The sequence below is a fragment of the Hippoglossus stenolepis genome, chromosome 20 (assembly GCF_022539355.2).
Source record: "Hippoglossus stenolepis isolate QCI-W04-F060 chromosome 20, HSTE1.2, whole genome shotgun sequence".
NCBI classification, from domain to species: domain Eukaryota; kingdom Metazoa; phylum Chordata; class Actinopteri; order Pleuronectiformes; family Pleuronectidae; genus Hippoglossus; species Hippoglossus stenolepis.
Window position 1 is genome coordinate 7,267,376 of NC_061502.1, and position 23,964 is coordinate 7,291,339.

Consider the following 23,964-nt stretch of genomic DNA (forward strand, 5'->3'; position numbering starts at 1 on the left):
GGTAGGGGAGTAAGAAATGTTATCGGGCAAGCCCAGGCTGATGAAAACACAGGGTTAATCACCACTGGACCCCTGAGCAATATTTGCTCTCCCTATCTGCAGCTTGGAAGCTGGGTCTAACAACCAGGCAGGAGCGAGGGCAGAGCCAAGCCTGATTCCCCCTGCTCACCCCAGCCGCCCCGAGTTAATAGAAAAGACCTGGTCACCGGGCCCCTCCTGCGTCCTCCTGGCTGATCCCTGCATGCCTTCAATTCCATTATCCTCGCTGACCCGCCATCCACTTCATCAAGCACGCCATCATGCATTCCAACAGCAACGCCACCAGAGCCCAACAGACTGCGAGCTCACTGCATGACAACAAAACTGCAATCCAAACTATTCAAATCACAGTGAATTAATGTGCAGCTTTACAAATTGGATCAAAGCCATTTCTGGAGAAACCAGAAATACTGCACCACAGTTTCTGCCTCCAACAACCAGTGCAGTTTTTTCAGATGGTATATAAAGTCATTGTGACCTTTGTCCACCAATATCTAACCAGTTAATCAAAGAGTCCAAGTGAACCAGTGTGGCAAATGTGAAAGAGTCCGTTGATGAGAAATCGCATTCACAAGGCAAAAAATGTGCTTTGTGGGGTCACAGTGAATTTGACCTTTGACCACCAAATTCTAATAAAGTCAAAGGCAGTTTCTGCCAGATGTAATGAAATTGCGTTTACAACAACATGAGGTCACGTGACTTTGACGCCAAGTGAATGTTTGCTCCAAATCTGAAAACATTCCGTCAAGCCGATCTTAAGATATCAGGTTCCAGAAAAACATACTTTTTGTGAGGCCACCGTAACCTTTGACCACCAAAATCGAATCAGTTTATCCTTGGGTCCAAATAAATGTTCATTCAAAATTTTAGGAAATTCATTCAAGGCGTTCTTGAATTTTCATGTTCACAATAATGGGACAGGTGTAGAAACGGACAGACGGATGTACGTATGGAAGGACAACACGAAAACAAAATGCCTCCAGCCACCTGCTGACGCCGTCATAGAGGCATAAAAAAGTTGCAGCCTGCTGATGGACTTAGTGGCAGCTTTACGGGGCCTTAAACAAATTGCACGGTATTAACAGAGCACAATATCTGCTCTAGTTATCACAAATATCACAATAGCAGATAAGTTCAACGAGTGTCCCTCGATAAATCCATGGTGAAAGTTGCCTGACAGTTTGTATGTGCTGGAGGAAAAGGAAATCTAAAAAAAAAAAACAGCGAAAGGAAACATCTCAAGGCAAAATAGAAAACAGCGTGATGGAGTGGGAGAATGACGCTGGGTTTAGAGGGGAGACAGGCTGTCAGGTCTTTTTGTCCAGCTCCAACCTGTCGACTTCAGACAAGAGAAAACTGAAATGGTTTACTCAGAGAATGCCCTAAGCGCTCAATTCCATCCCAGAGCCCTGGAGACTTAGGGGAGGGAAAATCCAGAGCGTTCTCAAGGTGAGGAGTTGCATTCTGCAGCCCACTATTTGTTATAATGAGCATTTTGACTCCTCCGCTCCGTGCGCTCGACTGTATTCCTCTTCAGCCACGCTTCGCCTTCCCCTCTACACAGGTAACTCCTCATTAACTCACAACATTGACTCTTCTACTCTCCTTTAGCCCTGCACCCGCCTCATAATACACTCTCATTAATACTCCCACCCATTTACCCAAAACAGAGGGAGAAAAAACTGTCTCCTCTGCTGAGAGCCAATCCATCTGTCATAGTTTTTAGTGCACCGGGGGGGGAAAAAAAATAGAGAAGAAGAAAAAAGAAAAGGTTCTTTCTCAGCGCCATCACATTGACAGCATATCAACTCGGCTCAGAAACAATCCCAACTTGAAAATGATCAAGGTTGGATAGAAAATACACACACAGACACACAACAGAAGTATGTTTGTGCACTGAGAGCAGGTGAGAATACATGTGAGCGCACACACACACACACACACACACACACACACACACACACACACACACACACACACACACACACACACACACACACACACACACACACACACACACACACACACACACACACACACACACGAGCCAGGAGATATCAGACGGGATGTTTATTAAGATGGCAGACTTGCTGCAGGCAGGCAGGAAGGCACCGTAGGTTCTGGGACAGCGCCTGCCATTTTCCCTCAATTTTATTTGCGCTCCCCATTTCCAGTCCCCTCCTCCCCGGTCGCCCATTATCACCGGGCAGCAGATGGTTTCCTCTGACTCGACAAAAAAACCGTGCCGGAGAACAGGGATGGGAGCCAGATAGATAACTTGCGAGTCGTGCCAAGCCGTTCTGTGTTTGTTGTCAAGCTGGCAGGGGAGGAGGGACGGGGAGGGATAGGGGGTGGTGGTACTGTACGCAACATCCGTGCACATGGACCACATACTGCAAGTGTGGAATGTGGCTCTCGCACAGAAAGGTGCAAGCATGTTTGGATGAACACATACACACCTAGACACATGAATCTGAAAATAGCTGCATATAGAAAAGGCTTGGGTACAGAAGACTGGCACCACAGTTAGCTATTGGCTGCGTCAAACTGGAGTCGACACAACATCAAAATGCCTGAAGCTAAGCGGTCGAAAGCGTGGCGGTATTTCACCTGAAAGGATTCTCACTCTGGGACCTGCAGCGAATGTTCGAAAAAAACAATTCCAACACGACAAACTAAATGAGTCACCTGTCAATGCACGGATATATCGGAAAGACTGCCTAGTGTGACCCCACGTGGAGCACATCAGCCGGCAGCGAGGGCCCCAGCAGTGGGGAGACAATTGATGATGAGTTTGGAGCACCGAGTATTTTACTGTATTAAGCCCTGAAAGTGTTATTTAGTGTTAAATTATTATAGTTGGGTTATGTTTGATTTATTATGTGATTTTGCTAAGAGTTCTTATTTATATTTATATATTTAATTTAAGTATATTTAAATTGTTTATTGTTAGTGTGTTATCTTTCAACTTCGAATTTGCCTAGCAACGACAAAGCTATTCTTATAATAGCAATAAAAACAATTTTTCTTTTCAATCAATCTAGCACATGTATTTGAAAAAAAAACATTCATTATTGACTTTAGGTACAACACAAACAAAAGCTTCCAAAAACTTTTCAATATTTTACCAGGAAAAATAATTTCATTTAATTAATTAAATTGCTTATCAAAATCAATTAATCCATTAATTAATTAATCAACTAAATACTTTAAAATAACTTTAAAATAACTTTCTGAATAATTGGCTATTTTCAGAAAACTACGTTTCCATCAAGTAACTGCTTTTACTATAGAAATGTACAAGTGATATTCTAAACATTTACTGTTTTTCATACTGTAAAGCACTGTAAAAAAAAGAAAAAAAATGTAATCTCAGAATCTGAAGCAGCTATCCATCTGCTTCTCCTGCACAATCCCACATGCCGATACACACGAACACACACACATATGCACACGCAGCAAAACCACGAGCATCCTTCTCCCCTCTCAAACCTCTGGATGTTGCAGACATGTCAGAATCTGTGTATTGAAGAGAGGAAGATAAAAATCAAGATGCATCAGGCACTAAATATAAACTCGTCCTGCTCTGTCCGGGGCAGCGGAGACAGCAGTCTGATCCTGGCTGGCGGATCAGCTATTTCTCTCGGACATGGTGAGCGCTGACAACGGTCACTATGCGAACTCTGCCTTCCTGCAATAGCCAGCAGCGTGTCTATATCAGAATCTCTTGCCACTGGCCACCCATCTGCTGTGGGTGCATACAGGGGGGGGCGGGGGGCCTCGTGTTGATCCAGGGCTTCGGTTGCTTTGAGTCATCCGCAACATCCACATCCAAACAAACTGAAAATGTTTGCCTGTGTTTGCCTTCAAATTTAGTTCGAGACAGCCCTTGTCTGCCTGTGTGAGTTATTGCAACGGTTCAATCCTACAATAACACAGGGCAGGACACCAGGGTCTCCACGGGAAAACAGGCACCATGAACGTTGTGCGTAAGCTGCAGCTCTTTGCACCTATTGCGTCTGTGACATGGGTTGGTGAATCTGAACGTACGCGCTCCCCTCCGGTTAAGAAGATGGCTTCCGTTTTTCCCCAGAGAAATTACTTTATTGCTCGACTCTGGGAGGAACGTCAAGAAAAGAGAAGCGGGAGAGAGATTAGTGTGTCTATAACACCCAGGTCCCATTGCGGTAAACAACGTTACAGCACACACTGATCAAATCAACTAACTGCTATGAGATTTAATAACAGGACTGGGTGGGGGAAACGGGCTGGAGTGGGAGAATAGCTGGGTTTTGAGAAAGCAGGAGGAGGAGGAGAAAAAGAGGATGGTTGAGGGAAAGCTGGGGCCTCTCACACACACACACACACACACACACACACACACACACACACACACACACACACACACACACACACACACACACACACACACACACACACACACACACACACACACACACACACACACACACACACACACACACACACCAGGGTCACGAACAATAGCCCAGTGAAAAGCTAGTCTCGTGCAATGTCATTAGCACGACTGCCAGACACAATGAGATAGTAATGCGCAGGGTGAAGTCCGGTTGATTATGTTCTACCTTTTAAAGTTCAGTGTTTCTCTGGTTGCAACGCTCTTTACACACCAGAGGAAAACAACAGGCCGCAGGCGAGGAGGAGGTTCAGCGTGGTGCCATGTCAGTCAGCTGACATTGTAATCAGGGAAGGTGTGTTAATGGGCACTTGTTTTCCTGATAGGTTTCTTCCGTTAATCTGCTGTGACTGGGTGGACGTAGGAATCTTTTTCTGGATTCCTGGTGTGTCCACAGTGGAGCTGCACATTATTGTGTAATTTAAATGCATACGAGAAAATACACCTCCACAATCAGCCGGCTATCAAATTTTTATCATAATCAAAATTTCAATAACAGCAGTCACCGCCACGCCTTGCTATATGGCGCACGCCTGTAAAATAATATCTCACAGTGATACCACACCATGAACAAATTATAAAAAACACAGTATGTGTAGGCAGGGAAATGAAATTCAACCCCGACAGAATGGCTTTTTCTTCCCTTTGGCCAGGCATGGACAGATACAGTGAATTTGGCTGAGATGTGGAGGGTGATGGAAATAATGGCTTTCCTCGGAGAAAAGGAACAGAGAGAATGGCAGAGGAGGAAGGAGTGAAAGATTGAGAGGCAGAGTAAGCCACAGCCATCCATCACACAGTCTTGTATCATTGTCTTTGACAGATCATTTTCAGCTTTTCTAAAACGGAGAGCGAGAAAAAAAAGCACAAAAAACTCTTTTTTCCCCCTCTTGCTCCGTCTAGAAAGCCCCAACCTGAGTGTGGTCTGGAACTGACCAGGAGCGTCGCGGAGCGCACAACTCATTCTCTTTTCGGACATTATTCACTTACTGTATAGAGGTATCTCCTTTCCATGACAACGCGCTGACACCTAAATGAGAAGTGGCTTCGTTCTGGGCTTCCGTCATAATGGTGCTGAACGCCGGAGCAGAACCACGGGGCGGCTGTGTCCAATCTTTTAGACTGGAACATAGCCGAGCATCTCCCGAGTAAACAAAGAGACTACAGCAGCCATTTTTTTGGCAGCCATCTTAAAATGCGGTACACCGAAACGCCGAAACAGTGTGGTGCCATAGACGGAGAAAGGCGCGTACTTCAGTATGATGGCTGCATACTGCAGAGACAGAGAGGAAATCCAGGTACTATTAATATTCACTGGAACTGATCCAAGTATTTAACTCTACAAACATGAAAGGAAACTTTAATTGAAGATATCAAGGCTGTAAGGAAGACTTAAAAAGTTGGAGAAAAATAAAATCTTGTGCGGTATTTACAGACCGTTTGTTTTAATAAAATGAATGACACTTTTGAACAGTCAGAGAAATCACTGGATGAAAATCTTTAGCTAAGCTCTTATGAAATCCCTCCCTACTGATAGAGGTTGATAAGTAAAAATCCACTTCCATAATGGCTCTGATTGCAAAAGCCACGATTTAAAACTATTCCTTTAAAAATCTGCGGGTAAACTTGTGTTATCTCTCTATTGTTGTCCAAAATCAAGGGGAACAAAGAGCTGAGTCAAAAATAAAGACGGGTAATATTGAGTGCTACGAAAAAATTGGCTTTGAAATGTGTTTTAGCAGCTGAAATGTTTGTGTTGTTAGACTCAACATCTAAAACATTAAACGCACAAAAGAAGTCTAGTTAGGTTGTCTAATCAGTGTTTCAGTTGCTGCTGTTTATTTCTCATTATTCTACCTAACAATGCTAATCATTTACCAAAAGAGAAATCCATAAAACTAAAAAATCGGTAGTTGTCGTCTGCACTGAAGCAAGAACATAAGACAAGTGTCAGCCATTACTGGTGTTTGACTGTTCGTGACTGGCAGGTTGTGCACCAACCTTTGAAAATCCAAACAAGGGCTAAACACTGACCCCAGCACAAGTGCCTGTATACATAAATATGTATATATATATATGCTAGAAAGGGCTACGGATACAGACTGTAAAATTTCAAGCCCCGGGCAAAACAACTGAAGGGAAACGCACTTCACATCCACTGAAATTCAAGCTTAGGCACTCCGACGGGCTCGACGAGCTCCTGGCTCGACGCACACATACTATGGAGACGAAGCGGGATCGCGGGGGCGAGGCCGACAAGCTTGAGTGGAAGAGCAGGGCTGGAAACCACGCCTAATATCCCATGAGGTTGCAGCGTTTGCCTTTCGATACACTACCTCGACCCCTTCCTCTTCTTGTAGTTTCTTTTCTCTTGGAGACAGCGTACTGTAAGTGGCTGGGCTGTAACAGCACCATGAACATGTCCTATCTGTGGGACCAAGCGCCACAGCGAGGTGTCTTACAGAGGGCGACCAGTGCTTGGACATGTGAGCTGTGGAGGTTTCCTTTTGTCATGGTAACACTTCCCAGGAGAGCGTGTCAGGGAGCATGTTGCCCTCCACTGGCACTGACCAGGACAGTGAGAGACACAGGTCTCCAGCAGGGCATGACCCTGCCTGATGTGTGGTGAGTGTTTGGGGAACAAAATATCCACAGCCTGTCACAGCAGCAGCTTCGGAGACCCAGAGACGACTGTAGCTCTTGTCTGTGGTTGAATTTGAAGCAAAATGACTACTTTATTTAGCTGTGTGTGTGTGTGTGTGTGTGTGTGTGCGCACGTGCGTGTTTTTCTGCATTATATATATATTTGTGTGGCTGTAATAAAGGAGTGTTAACTGGGCAAACAGCCATTAAGTACAAAATAATAAATTGTATTCCTATTGATATTGCAATATGATGGAAATAATATCTTCTGTGCCAAGAAAGTGGGGAGCTTTAAAACACATTTTACAACACACGCAATACACGCAACACACGCAGTATATGCACTTCATGCAATATATGCAAGCAGGAATTCAGTGGGAAAATGCCGTGGAAGAGCTACTGTTTGACACTGGGTAAAGTCCGACTATCTGAACAAAGGAATGACATTACCATCATGTGAATACACCTTCTGTGGCTCTCCGACATGCGGTACTTCAACGTTGCCTTGACGGAAGGAGGTTTTGTGAACGCTGCAGCCTTTATCGGAGTGGTCATTAGGTCAACATCACAGAATGTTAATGTAAATATGAAAGGGCCGTCGTGCTGCCATTGTAGCAAGATAAATAGTTTTCACAGAATTGATCGCGCTCCCTCTGCACTCGTCTCTCCTTGGACTGAAGAGGTGACAAAAGGAGGTGAAGGGGAGGGCAGGAGATGCTGCTCCTGAAAGATACTCAGTTCAATTGAACTCTGGAGTTCTCAAGGCCATCTTTATAGTTCCATTTGACTCGGCGTTTATAGAGACTATAAGTGCAGGGGGAAATAACATCTAGCATTAGCATCTATGATAAAGAGCTGGACTCTCGCAGGTCTGGAACATATTCCATGGGCGATGACCCTCACTCTGTGATGTATTCATACACAGAGAGATTATAAATGTGACAGACAGGCGGTTAGATGGATGCCTCTATCCCAATGGAGCCTCCTATTGACTTTCACTGGGCACTGAGAGATCTGGCAGACAAAGACGCAGCCTTCGGTCAAGAGGGACTGCAAGTACAGAACAGCTTCTGGCCAACACCCCATTCTGGTCTGACAAAATACTTTACTCTACTCTAGCTTATTGTAAACCACATAGTATCGTCCTACTAATTCCGCAAATGTTTGTCTGTCTGTATGTGAAACACGACAGAATCGTTCATCTTATCCACTTCATACTTGGCATGTGTATTGTTAACGGCCCAAGGAGGTGCCGTGTCGAACACAGAACAATTTGGTCACCAACTGGTGGCCCATGGCAAATTATATCTGTTGCGCCTGGTCAATTAGGTCATTTCATTTCACTGTATTGGACTGACACTGAGAGCCACGGGTATCGCCGGTGCTGGACTTGTGTCAGATTGTGTCATTTGCTTTAATAGACCTCTGAAATAGTCAACATGCAATGTATGAAACAATAACACCAAACAATTAAACTTGTATTTAAACCTCACACGTGAACAGTAATAAAGCAAATTCAGTTTCTGTCTATGAAAATCCTTGAGCATAAATCAGTGCAAAAAAACCCAAACAGAATCCAGTCGACCATGGAAGCACAACAGCTTCACTGCAGGTACACCGGGTAGGATGAACACAAAGTTGTCTAACTTCACTCTGCCCCGGAGACAAAAAATTATAAAAAGCTCTGCACACAACGTCCGGCACACAAACAATAAAAAGCGACAGTTTACTGTAGAACTGTTTGAGGAGGACTCACTAACAAACGGACTCATGAAAAGAAATTAATTCTGAAGTAGCTCCGGAGCATCAACACAGGCCACTCTAACAGCTCATTCCAAGCCGACAGGTTTAGAACAGGCACTGTACTCGTTAAAATAAGGCTTTATTTTTTTTTTAATCTTCCCATCCACATCCAATAGGATTCGGTTTGCTGGAATGAATTTGAATGGAAAGCATTTTACAGTGTTACATCACCTCAGCACCTGGAAGGCAAAACCTCTATTCAGAGTATAAATGTGAGCAATTAAACTGAAAACACAGGCACGGCCACTGGCTGCTATTTGCCGTAAATGTGCCTAATTAATGACGCAGTGTTGCAACATTATGAGAGCACAATGGTCAAATGTATCAGCTCCTCACATATGTACTCTGGACATGAACATGCCAGTTCACACTTCATCGAGCTGCCTAAGAACAGCAGTATTAAGTGAGATGCAGCAGAATCAGCGTTGCAGCGTAGTCAAATCAAAACCACTCATGACTCCACGGAGGTATTCAAATTTACAGCGTGCCCACAAGCCTCTTACTAGCCTATTATTTGGGGGACTTTTTATAAACTACTGAGCATTTACCGGAAAAAAGGAATTAAATGGGCTTCAATGGTCGACATCTAAGCCTCACAAGGAAATGTGCTCATATGCTAAACGCAGATATTTATATGTATATAAGCAGCCTGACCTGCACATACTTCAGCTGCGTTCTTCATATGTGAAAGGAAAACTCCGGGAGACGTCCGGACACCAATTTTCCAAAGTTCATGTCTGAAAACGGCTCTGATGAGTTTCTGACTTTCTCGGCCAAAAGCACAAGTCCACATAAGGCAAAGCACAGGCAGCCCCATGTGTAACCTGTGGCCGTGATCCAGCCTTTGAGGCTTCAGCCTTGGAGCTCCAGCCCTGCTCCCCCAGGGTGTAAGTGGAGACTGAAAGACTGGTTTTATCCCACAGGATGAAGTGGTCAGTGGCAGCTCTGTGCTCCTGCAGGCACAGGGGGGAGTCTACACAGAGCTCTGCTTGGGGTAAGATATACCCTTCAGAAACATGCTGGGATCATTAGAGACCCAAAACCCTTAAAGAAACTCAGCAATAGCCATGAACTACACTGCGGCAGGTGGATAAACAGATCTCTGCTTGAATTATGGGGGGATCTTTTTTATTTTTTTTTAGGCGAAACGCTTTTCTGTCTGTTTGGAAGCGCCTTTCAACTGCCTTTGAATGAGCTTCTCTTGATTTGCTCTAATGTTGTTGGGTTTTCAAATGCAAATGCGACTCTATACAGATGGCAAAAGTAATTTCAAGGCCCATATCCTGTGTCGAAAGTTACAATTGACAAGTAAAATTAGGACGTTTTTGAAGATTTGCTGGTGCCTCCGAGCTCAATTTGTTCCTTAACAGCAAGCAGTTTGGTAAAAATAAGTAAATAAATAATCAAAACGGTTCCAAACTGGCGCATGAACTAGTTACAAAAGTGAAGTCTGCATGGAAATTAAAGAAATCTATTTAAAGGAGACTTTGCTTTAATATAAAATGCCATTCCAATAAATGTAATAGTCGAGCATTCCAGAGTCAGACTATCGTGAATTCTGTAGGAAATTGAGGAATTCCATTCATACCAGCTATAAAAGAGGATCCTCTATGTGCTTGGAAAGGCTGTGTTTTTATTTTTTTTGATAAATACTGGAGAAGCTCTGTCTGGACTGAAGGTACATATTTCAAGAGCTAAAATTGATGCAGTGAGGCTGACCGTGTTGTTGCTCTCCCACACTCTGTATTTCCTTTGTTTTTTCTGTTTTGATGGTGTCCAGCTCTCTTCAGTGGACTCATATACTGCAGTTGAGCTGCAGTTTTATCACACAAACAGTAAACTTGTCAACTTCCTCCAGCCAGTTGGCATGCTCGTGTGCTTTCCTCATTTCACCTCCAAACTGAGAGGCTGAGAATCATAGTTTAGTGTCCATTTTATCAGTCCCAGTGCCGGTGAAACAGGAAGACTTACAGAGATTTGCTTCGGATCCCTGTAGCGAGTACATGCACGCATCGAATCTATGAAAACTGGGACTTCATAAAAACAAAACAAAACAAATCTACTTTCTCAGAAGACTAACAGGCTAACTGGGCTTTGGCATTTATAAAATGATTCGATTTTTCTTATCCGGTTTAGTTATTTCATTAATGTGATAATGTGCCAGATGAAAAAGTGTTTCTGCTCCACGGATGCAGACAGACAACATTAATCTTTTAGATGATTAATCACTTACATAGATGAGTCATGTTACTAAAAACTGCTCTTGCGGCCAAATATAAAACCAGCATACCCATGCACATAGAAGAGGGGCTTACAGCCTGGGGTGTCTTCTTTCTCTGTCGTCGTATGTAAGACGACACATCACACACTCGCTGATCAATAAAATGCAAAGCAGAGACCATCAACGCCTTAGATATTTCCCTAGGATACAACAATTTTGCATGGATATCTGTATATCTGTATATATCTGTATTTGTTCAAGGTTCTGGGAAAAATATTGTTCGAACTTTAAGATCTTTAAGTTCCTTGGCAGCAGCTGATGCAGCTAGTTTCTTTTGAATGAAGTTTTCAAATATAGGTCCCTCTTCTTGACCAGGAGTGTGCACGGCCCCTTTACTGTATCTGAATGAGGTAATGACACCACTGGAGACGGGCTTTAAAGACACCTCTGTGCTCAGCAGTAGCACCTGTGTAGTACACAGATTCATATTTCCCTTACCCACTCGTTCCCTGTGCACTTGTTGACAGGCGCTTGTAATCTGAAATAGTCTGCAGGGTTGAGCTGTTAAGTCCCTTGTAGGAATAGGATACAGCTCGGGTGGGACGGGGAGGACGAGGAGGAATACGAGGGGAACATCTTCCCTCCAAAGCTTATTGAGCTGTCAGGTTTCAGTCCCTATCAGGGAGCATTGATTTCCTGTCATATATTCGACTGCATGTGCTTTTACATTTGTCTTTGACAAGAGCGCTTCAGATAATGGGCCTGCTTCGGTGGTTATGACCACATCAGGAAGCCCGTCCACATATTGATCTGTGTTGACGCCAAGCGTGGTCCTTCATTTAAATTGATCCATAACAGAGTAGCCAAGTGCTGGTTTCACACTCTGATCTTTAATGGAAGCTATCAGGCTGCACACTGAGCGAGACACAGCGGAGTCATCACAAGCAGTGATAGGGGTGAACGCAGAGGAAGCTAATAGTGCTAATAATGACTGGAAGTGGAGATTAAACTTTTCCCTTTTTCTCCAATGTATTCTTTGAATTTTGAAGAGCCGACAGGAAATGATATTTAGGGTATTTAGCATTTTAGTGAACTTTCCAGGACTTGAATCTGCGGCCAAAAACTATAGTTCTGGGAAGCAATTACGCAAAACAACCAGGATACACTTAATAACGTCTATGTGAATGGATTAATAAAACTGCTTTCAAATTTACCAAAAACTATAATACAGCTGCATGAAAAATATAACTAAACCACAGTCTTCTGCAAAAATCCATTACATTTCAAAATGGCCCAGTCATTGTAACCTGTAAACTGTTATAACCGAGGAGATGTTGCATTGTATCAATGTAAATCTTAAGCAATGGAAGGGGACAATGAATAGGTTGTGTTCTCCAGTGAGACCAGGCCTCATAATGGAGATATACAATGTGCATGCAGAGGACATTGCTTTCGAGAACAGTGACAATCGCTCGGCCATGCCAGAACATTAGTAAGAGTCATTAGGCTCATCTAAATGAGGCCGTTAAGCCGATAAAACGAGGCTGTATATTCCAGCGCGGGAACAAAAGAAAGACCCCCCTGCACACACACACACACACACACACACACACACACTTCCATTTCTCATTGGTATGCAAACTCCACGAAGTCAAGTACCCCATAACTCTGGCGGGAGGGAAGTGCCCTGCGAAGGCATGTGGCCAGGCCAAAAGTCAGAGCCCCAGCCAGCTCACAGCAACTCTATGACTGTCAAATAAACTTTAATACAAATCATAACTGCAACAACAACCCAAACACGCTGCTAGTGTTGTACACAGAACGTGGTGATGTAGGCATTATGATGCTTTAATTAAGCACATGGAAAAAAATGTCCCTAAAGGTGGTATTTCTCAACCTGGTGTGACTCATCAGTGCGAGAGAAGGTTCTCTTACCTACAGCTACAGCACAAACACACACACACACACACACACACACACACACACACACACACACACAGACACACACACGGAATTGGCTTACATTTTATGGAATGTAAGCCATTCCATAAAATGTGCTCATTGTGTTGTTCTACATGTGAATTAAACGGTTGGAACAGTGGTCTTTATTGCGCCAATAAAAACAGATGGCAAATAAGAGAACAAGTCCTCACAAACAGGGGCTTAGCGACCGGGTAGGTAAAGCAGGCAAATGTCTGTGGCCCCGAGATTAGAGGAGGCCCCTGAAAACATCTAATCCACAGCAACGACCAATTTTGCGAGAAGCCCCTTGAAATTCTATGATCAAATATTTACAGAAGACAGCAACGACATCCATGGTCCAAAGCCACCTAACGAGGCCCCGTGCCGTCAAATTTCTGCCAAAATCTTGCTCAAAAAACATAAATACACAATGTACTGTTTGTGCCTACCTCCCCACCCCCCCCAAAAAAACATACACAAGAATATTTGCAACATTGCAAAATTACAGTCATTCTCTAATGAGACCCCTATGGTTAAGGTTTGGTTTGGTTACGCCACAAAAACAACTTGATTAAGGTTTAGGAAAAGATCGAAGCTTGGTCAAAGTCTGACACTGACCTGACTCAGCGAACCACTGCGACCTCCTTCCTGTGAGGCTTTTGTGGCTTTATCACAACACCAATTACTTCTGTCTTTGCTCCCAATGGACAAGTCACAACTCCCATAGCCAGTAAAGGGCTTTGGCAGTTTGCTGACTGGTGACTGGTGCTGCGCTATGAGAGAGGGTAGTCCCACCACCTTAAAGAATGAGTGGTTAGGAAAGATTATCAATGGGATAAGTGTAAGAAATGTCAAGACAATGAGCAGATGACAAAGACAGAAAGCTCATTGTTCCTCGTTTATTGTTACACATCTAATGTGATCTTTCTAAACATGTTGAGAAGCGACAACAATAGCTTCTCAGAGGCAAATCCCACTGATCCAGGATTATGACTCCCATTAAAATAGAGGTGCTCTTCTTTTGCTGCTTCGTTCTGATGAATCAGTCAGCGTCGATACGACCAGAGGATGTGCTCAGGAATTAGTCACGTCCCACCTATTTGTTTTTTGATAAAAGTGGGTCCTCTTCTCCCGTAGTGCCTCATTTTCAGTGCAGAGTACGGAGACCGGGGAGGAGCCGACAAAACATTCACAGCGCAGGAGGTCGAGATGAGATGGAATTATTAACTACCGGGGTCTTTGTAAACTGTAAAAAAAAAAAAATAATCAGCACAAAAAACGCGATCACAAATTATTTTTTCCTCTTGCAGGTTTTCTCTCTTTTTTTTTGCCCATTTCTTGCAGCCAGCTGCAGCTCCATAGAAAATCGGGTGTATGGTAAATAGCCCTTAAATTAGGTCCCTGGCCTTCCAGCTTGGTTATCAGTGATGATCGGAACAGTGTGTGCTGCTTGAAAAGACCCATTTTCCCTCTGGCACATCATTTAACGTGTCTCATTTACCCACGGAAATATGCAGGTCACACACAAGAGATTTCCGGTCACATCCATACCTCGCTCAATACAAATTTAAAGGATTTGAATTAGAACAACTATTACATTTTGTCTTCTCCTTCTGTCTCCACCTGATACATATTAATGTTTTCTTTTTCTTTGACCACAATAAATTGAAGTGGGTGTCTTCAGCAGAAAGAGAGGGGGGAAAAGCCGCCTTTAGGTAATGATAGCTCAACCTAGATCTTCCAGGGCACATCTTAATATAAAATAATGAACCCTGGACACGGAAGCGGGAACATTGTGTCAGGATGTGAAGAAATATTCTGCTCGGCGACAAAAAAGCGAGGGCTCCGCTTCAGCTTTAAAGGTTAAATCGCAGATTCGGAGTTGAATCAAACAATTGTGTAACGTGTTGACATCACAGTCTAAGAAACAGCTCGGGAGCAGACACTCAGACGAGCTATTTTATAATGTCAGCTCACTATTTGAAGAGAAAACTGGAGTGTTTCTGCTTTATGGACAAAAAGTGAGAAGTAGTTTGCTAAGAAAAAATAAAATAAACACCCTTGAGAAACAAAAATGCTCTTTGGAGTCAGCAAGTCACAACACCTGAAATCCATTTGCGTCATGTCATGTTGTTTATATTGAACTCTTTTACCCTCACGAAGGCTTTTACTGAAATGTCTGGGTGTCAATTCTGTATTAAACGGCTGTTGTAGCCAGAGTGCTTCTTTCTAGGTTTCAATGCTGAGGGATGATTACGTTTGATGAAGTTTGGGAGATCTTTTGACTTGACCAAAACCTAAAACTGTGACAAGAAATAAAATATTATAATTAAATGTAAAATGAAATTAAAGTTCATCGACCCGAAGTGTCTCCTCGGCTATATCCCAAATCACTGACTAATCACTATGCGGTCTATAATATACTGAGATCACCATTCTGTAGTAATGTCTGACTGTTAAGTGAGAATGTTTTTTACCCCAGTGGACTCGTCGTATCCCACAATGCATCACGAAAAGTAGTTTACACGCAGATGGTCACTAAACGAGTAGTTTACTAAACTGTCATGCTTAATAAATGATAAACTTGTTTTTGTTGTATGTCATAATCCTGCAAAAATTACGTTATACTAGCGCATAGAAAAAGCGCAGAGCAGTTTCTGTAAGTGTTTTTTTTTTCATTTGCAGATGAGCTCACTATATAGTCTCCTGTTGGCAGCACAGCAGACCTTCCTTCTCCTCCTTACAGTCATTAACACGCAGTTACGTGGTTTTGTCAATCAGGCACAAAAACTGCTGGGAAAAATTGTGGTTCGGGTTGGATTAGTACTTCCTTTGTTGTCATGGTTACACTAATGAACCCACAGTTTACTTTGGGGATCAGTCATGGTTGAAATAAAAGACAAATTTGGGTTTCGTGTGTTGTGATCTATCCTCGCACACCTAGCGTGGACTATGTGACTCGTTCCTGTCATAACAATTACGGCCACTAAAGGTCACCTAACTATAAAATGTAACTGTGGCTCGTAACAAGCTGCTGGCACAGACCACCTAAGAGTTTTTTTTTTTCTTTTACAAGAGAACAGTCTCAATAAAAGACCGTTTTGATTGATGTCCGTCATGTCACTTCGTGTATAGAATATCCAGCTACTATAGGTTAATGTTGTTAATGTGCTAAGGCTCAGCACTACCCAATGATGTATTAGTATGAGATATCTTAGTACTTCAGACTAATACATCATCAGGTAGCACTTAAATATCAGGATATTAGACTTAAAAGTGGCAGTATAACAACTGAAATATACTCTTACAATTCTAGCATTCAAAGTATTACTTCAGTATATGTATGCATGTATTCTAAAAGAGCAAAATGTACTTTAAGTACATTTACTTTATGATTTATTGTATTTTAAATATTATATATATTTAAAAATCACCCAATCTCCCAAATAAATGTTGTGAAGTAAAAGTACAGTGTTACCCACAGAAATATTGATGAGTAAATCTTCAAGTACCTCATAATTGTAAAATATTGTGAGTGTTATTTTGTGTGAACCACAGTTTCATTATTTGTCCTTGAAGGAGGCAGCAGCACACATTTGCAGGAGTCCAGTGCTTTTAATTGGCAACATCAGCTGCATTGGAAATCTGACGTGGTTCAAGACATTCGGTATTCAGCCTGAGGTATTTCCATTTCATTTTGTGTGTGCGCACTGTATTGAAGAATCTTGATTTACTTCTGTATAGGCTACTAAACTTCTTTGATAAAAGGAATCCAGCGGTCTTGTAGGGAGAGAGACTTACAACACGGTGACGACCTTGCAGTTGTTATTCATATTGTGTGGGCAACATACAAGGCTTTTCCACATGGGTATGGAGAAGCAGGCTAGAGGGGAAAGGAGCCAGCTAGAACGGTTAAAGGGTAGTCCTCAAAAGATTAAATAAAAAAAACAATGTGGTGCCACTGGTAGGTTCCAAAGGCTACTTTTCCTTACTATAAATTGATCTTATATGTTGCATTTTCAAATGTTTCTATCTACCTGATCGTGAACATGTAGGGAATTGATGTGAAGGAGGATTAGGAACTGGGAAAGAACCGTCAGAGAAAATGATCTGACAGGATAAACCTGTGTAAACCATGGATATAAAATGTATGATGCGAAGAAATTGACTTTATAAAACATGATAGAGCATCTGATACGTCAGACCTTACAATGAAATGCTATTTGTTGAGCAGCAGCTGTAATGGTCACAACAGCAAAATCACTATTAACTTAATGATGTGTTACAAATCGTAAATCAAGTGAAGTCTGGGGAGAATAAAGAACGCAGACATGAGTCAGTGTTTGTCCTTCCTACTGTCCTCTGTCGTACCCCCTCTGCTGCTGCGGTGATTCACTGTCTGCTGGTACCTCTGGTTGGTTTCAAACACTCGGTACGTTTTTCAGACTTCACCTATTTCATGATAAAACTAACGTCATCACTCAGACACGTTTCGTTTTTAGTTTCCTCACGACAATTCGTCATTAGCTTAATCACCCTGCTGTGGTTGTGTTAACCACGTTTCCTGTAGATCGCCGAACCAAACATTAGAAATTATCGCTTTTCTACACGTTTGTTGAACAGGTGGTTTGATAAAGATCTTATAGGCCTTTTATTTTTCACTGCACATTAACTCGCAAGCATTTTTGTTGTCAACTCAAGTTAACATCACTTCACGTGCTCCGCTGTGTTCAGTGCAGTGTCTGCGCTCCGATTTGCTCTGCATGTGTAAATGGTAATGCTAAATGGACTGCATTTATGTAGCACTTTATATAATCTTATCGACCACTCAAAACCACACAGAAACTATACTGATGCACAATTGGGGCTCAGTATCTTGCCCAAGGATAATTTGGAGTGGAGGAACTGGGGATTGAACCACTGACCTTTCCAGGATCCACTACCTCCTTGCCTACAGCCGTGTGAATGTGTGTGAATGTGTGTGTGTGTGTAGCGATACCCAAGGAGGAAAGGATATAGAATCAGGGCAAACTGAAGCATATAAAAGCGAGACTCCATCGATTTAAATGTGATTAATAATACAAATCAATCGGGGCATTCAAGCTTGCCTCAAGTAAAGTCCTGTCACCTTGTGCAGTTGTCGTAAATATTGTGGTCATTCTTTGTGGAAATATGATAATAAAGTAGCCCGCTGGACTTCAATGAGTAGTCGGCTATTTGTCCGACAGCCGGCACTTGTGGACAGAACTGATGAATCATGATTTAAATCAGCAAATGTAATTCAAAGAATCACAGATGGTTTATTCAACTGCACTTATTCATTTTTAACCTTGTCTACCGGTGAACAAAGACACACCCTAATTACACAGTTTTTATTCCCCTGAGAGAAGACACACACACACACACACACACACAAACCTACATTGCTCTGCGTAAAAATGTTTCATCTCCGAGATGCCAAACAAAATTTGCAGTACCAAGAAATTCACCCTCATTTTCAATCATCTTTATTGTGAGATCACAAAGGCTGAGATAATAATGAAGTCGATTTTCAATTGGCTTGTTCCAGACTTTCTGTGATTTAATGTGATGCAGCCTTGACTGCCCTTCAAGAACAAATTAGAAAATGCTTGCAAAGACTTTTCATGACTGAGTGCGAGTCAACAAACAGTCTAACTAAAGAGCAGAATATACACTGAGCTCTTTGAGTTTCTTGGGAAAGAGAAACGCAGCATATATTTTCCGTCCAAGTGGTTGAAATAATTGAGATTTTGTCTGGCAAGTGAACAAGTCCTAGACTGTGAAAGTGAGACGTCTCTTTGGAGCTGAGATTTACATTTCTTATCAAAACTGTGAGCGATGAATCATGACGTGCTAGATCTAATAGTTTGAGGGGGTCTTGGTGTTAATGGACATGATCTTGTCAAATACAGAATGCCTTCAATATGCATTGTCTTCATTTCCAGGTCACTGGCAGCAAAGTCATTTAAGACACAGGCTGGGGGTGTGCAGATTAGCATATCAGTCAGGTCGCTTTATTTTGCACTATATACATTATTTACATTTCAATTTCTGACACAAGGTTCATCCATCCATTAGTTATACCGCTTATCCTTTGAGGGTCATGGTGAGGCTGACTGATGACACTGACTGAGAGGCAGGGTACACCCTGGACAGGCTGTCTGTCAAACACAGGGCTGAACCACTCACATTAAGTGAAATTTATACCTATTTTACATGAAAATTTGCGAGTATATGTGGGGTTTTAAATGCGGGTAAACCCACTAAAAAAGGCGTTTGACTCCTTTCTCATTGCCAGTAAAGGAGTTTGCCTTTCTGTTCCTTATACTGCGGTGCGCCATGTTCGATGTCCAAACGCGCCGGAGGCTGAGCACGTAGTGACCCGGGTGTCACTGCAATCAGAGCAGGAGTAAATTAAAACCCATGTCTACCGCAGAGTCACCTGACCCGGGAGTGAATACCGATTGAATCCATTCTCATTGCAGACAAAAGCCAGATATTAGTGGGCGTCAGTGGGTTTTTTGACCAGTGGAAAAGAGGCTTTAGAGTCACCAGTTACGGTAAAGCCTTTGGACTGTTGGAAGAAGCTGGAGAACATGCAAACTCCAAACATCAAGGCCCTGACAACACTTTTCTGTCTCCTTGTTTATGGTCCCTTCAACTGAAATGAAATGCTATGCTTTGCTAATTAAATTGTTTCCATATTTGTTTTATGAGTGTTCTGCTCTTCATTGTGCGAGGACTCACGGTGACATTAAGCGTAAACAGGGAGAAGACATGACATCACTAGAAGGCTGGTCATAGATCTGCAACATTTAAACAGCACTGCAAAAAGAAACAAGCCTGCAATAAATCCTGACCCTAAAAATAACACATACAAGTGCTGTATATACCGACTGTGTGCCTGGCTCACATTTGACAATATTTATTGCTCCCTCAGATGCACAGCACTTCCCATAATGCCTCATGATGAAATGGTTCCAACTTCAATCTGACCTTGAGAGTGTTCTCTTTATGCGCTGTACTGACATGCAGCACGTCATCAGGAGACACTCAAGATGTGGTGAGACTGTGCAAACAGGCCCCTTGAAATCAGCTTCTTAATTGAGATGGCAGCTGGAGAATATCCAACAACAACAAAAACAACCTCCACACACGGGCAACGGCTGTGTTTTGCGAGACAGAGGCATCCGCGTTTTTTTTTTTTTCAGAGCAAAATGGAAATATGATCCAAACTGGGCTGACATTTAGGCTATAGCTCAGAGTAATAGCACCTGTAATGGATCAAATGAAAAGGGGATCTCGTAATGGACGGGGGGGGTGAGCAGGCAGCGGTACAACAATCATACCTTACATTATCATTTGTGTCGAGTCACGACACACACACACACCCACACACACACACTCCCTTTCTGTCTAAATGACAGGCAATGACAGACAGTACGTCTTGGCACGGATGGCGGAGAACAAGACTGAATCGGTCCGCCAAGCCCACTGGCACCCGGACAGCGGTGCATCTTAAACAAGTCCCAGACAAACACGAGCAGCGCCCCGTACTCTTCTGCCGCAGGCGTCGAGGATGAGAGGCAGGAACGCACAAGACGCTCGCACACCTGTACAGCAATTTAAGTCATAATCACGCCCGGTACGTAAAGAAGTGCTCCACTCAAGCACCAAGCAATTATAAAGTAATTACTTCATTTAATAAAGCTGTTACACCGACAATGATTGATTACAGTGAAATTAGTTTACTTTAGTTTGGAGGAAATCACTTTATAGATGATGTCACCAAGTCTGAGAGAATCAAACTTAAGTGAAACCGGGAAAACTTCAAATTTTCGGTGGACGATGATCCAGAGAAGTGTCAGGAGTGCGACAATGCATTGGCCAAGTAGTGGATTACTTGAAAAATGTATTCTATTACACCCTACTGATCTCAGATTACTTGCTTCAAATCATCAACCAGGAGTGTAATCCAGCAGATTAATCAAATTTAGTAATCATAATCTAATTGCTTTCAATTACTTTTGGATTGCTTTGCCTCCAGACTCAGTAAAATATTATGTTGAACAGACAATTTATTCCATTCCAATTTGCAGGCTAATTTGAATAGGGATATTATCCTCCTCTTCAAATATTATCAACTGTTATTTCCCAGAAGTATCTAATCTGATTACGGCTGCAATATCGTTGGCAGTGCTGTTATGAGAGCAGAAATTACGAAGGATTGCAAACTGTGTGGCCTTTTGTTGTTCCTCGGAAGATGAGCCGCGTTTCTGTGCATTTTGTGGCGGCCGAGACTTTGGAAACGTGTGTACGGGATCAGGAGGGACTTAAAGCTGGAGGTAACTCTGTGAGCCTGCTGTTGATTTCCGCAGCGGGGATTGCGGAGGCTGCACTGGAGCAACACACAGGATTGGAAAATTGATGCCGAAGCAGTCGAGAGTTCTCTGATGTAAACCTTAAATCCGATTGGCAAGAAGCGGCCTTATTCACAGCATCAAATCTCATAACCTGTTTTTACAGAACTATATCTACAGGAAGTCTCAGCTATTCATTGTGCTTTCACCCGTTTATGGGATGTTTTAGTGTCTTTTATGGAAACGCATTGGTAGAATTTCTCTATAAGATGCAGTAACTGTCCCCACAGCCCTGATTAATTGTTTCAATAGTCTCCAAATACACTGCTCTTTCTTAAAGATACTTCATCATCGTCGTGAATGCCTCACAGCAAGAACGTCCTGTGGGTGTCTGGGTGTTTTAGCCCAGGTACTGACTGGCGACCTGTCCAGGGTCTACTACACCGAGGGCAAACACATGAATGGATGAATGGATCGTTGGATGTTCTGATACTATAAGCTTGAAATCAATAAAGCATTCCCTCAGTGAAAAGCACATTTACGCAAGTGTTGTAATTCTGTGGTACCTTGAATATTTCCATTACGTGCTACTTTCTACTTCCACTCAACTACAATTTAGAATGAGATATTATAATTCCAATGCAGTCACTTGATTCTAGTTTACACATGCAGAATTTGTGTCTGTGGGTTTTGGCCCAGGTATCCACTTGTGACATTTGCAGGGTGTACTCCACCTTTCACCTACTGTCAGCTGGGATTGGCTCTAGCTAAGAATAATAAGCGGTAGAATAAGAGGTATAGATAATGGATGGATGGATATTGAATACATTCTTTTGATTCTAGATTAAACATGCAGAATCTGTGTCTGTGTGTTTTGTCCTTGGGGTCCTGCACAGAGGGCGAATAGATAAATGGATGGATGTTATATACGACTATTAACTTGAAAACAATGAAATATTGTTAATAGGCTGCAAGTATCATCTGCCAAACCAATATTTTTTTTTTTCCTTTCCTTGGTGTAAAGTACATTGAATTGAGTTATGTGCCTATTGATAATTCTGAGGAAATTCCAATTGGCTACATTTCAGATGGACATATTTAACTTTTCTTTTTACAACCCAGCAACTATTTTACGGCTGTTCCTACATAATACTAAATTCATTGTGTCCATTACATATAATTGACGTAATAGATTAAACACTAGTTTCCAAATCTTTGTGATAGATTCCTTACAACAAGCCAGTGTCTACTCCCCTTCATCCCCATGTGAGATGTCTGAGTGGTTGAGTTCCACCAAATGTGGCGATTAAACAGAATAAATGTCTTTGTGACAAACAGCACAACAATAGCAACAGTGTCAGCATCTCTTTGCATTCGGCTTTAATACCAGCAACGTTAAGCTGTCGCTGCTTGTAAATTATTCATCACATCAACCATTGTAATCTGATGAGTGTGATGCCATGTCATGAAAAGCATTACTCTAAACTCCGCACGCCACTAAACACTTCAACTGTGCAGCAATGGTGCTAAAACGGGGGCACATGCAACGAGTCGCAGCTACTTAACTGCGTAAAGACGAAAAAGAACACGTTGACATGACGCACACGGTGGTTGTGGTTATGGCGGACGAGTACGTTGCAGGGTGATGATGCGTGGAGCTCCTAATGAGAAACAACGAGCTCCCAGTAATCGGTTAGCCTGAGTTAAGGTCAAACCACAACTGCTGCATGATTGAGTCACCCCCAAAGTCCCTATTAGAATTTGCATTTAAAACATCTATTATTTATGTGTGTATTGTTAAAATAGCCGGCTGTAGATCCCCTGAGTGCAGAGCCCGGGCAAGGCCCACAGCAACTGGACCACAATGCTCGAGATCGACAATCGAGTAATGGACGGAGAGAAATGGAGGAATAATGAGAGGCAGATAAAAAGTTGTCTGGAGTCCAGGAAAAGCGTCCATCATAATGAGGACCTTATTAAATTCAAGAAAAGAAATTACAAAGAACAAAATGACTCCATGCAACTTAATGTCATACAAACTATTTTGTACGACAGAGGAAATTATTTTTTTTCTGTTACGCATGATGGATTGTGAATATATGAACATAAGAATATTCAAACACTAAGACACTAAGTGTGATTGCCGTGTAGGGATTAGGACTGTAATCACAATTTGACAAAGACTGACAAAATAATCCACCCTCAATAAATACAGATAAAAGGAAAACACAAATTCAACCGAATATATCGAGTTTTGATTAAGAAATTACTTATATTATATGGACATATATTTTAACGTAAAGAATAAACATGAATGCATATTTTCTGTGTATCGTTTATTCTGTAAAATAAAACTAATCCCATGAAATTTAAACAAAATTTGAATTCGTAACCTTTGCCATCATTTGTCTACTTTACAGATATTTGATCATAAACGGTTTTAATTGGTTATTTGATGTTATGGTTTCATTTCTGGATAT

General features: G+C 42.2%; 1 protein-coding gene across 7 annotated transcripts in view; it reads right to left on the reverse strand.

Moving 5' to 3' along the window:
- The window catches only part of LOC118099782 (kelch-like protein 29), a 225,524-nt gene that overhangs the window by 113,889 nt on the left and 87,671 nt on the right, over positions 1–23,964 (reverse strand). Inside the window, exon 1 of one of the 7 annotated variants that reach the window (XM_035144547.2) lies at positions 5,465–5,613. The exons of the other annotated variants lie outside the window; for them this stretch is intronic. Coding sequence (XP_035000438.1) covers positions 5,465–5,605 — 141 coding nt within the window. The 5' untranslated portion in view covers positions 5,606–5,613. Of the gene's footprint in view, positions 1–5,464; positions 5,614–23,964 lie in introns of those variants that run through there. 7 annotated transcript variants of the gene reach the window in all.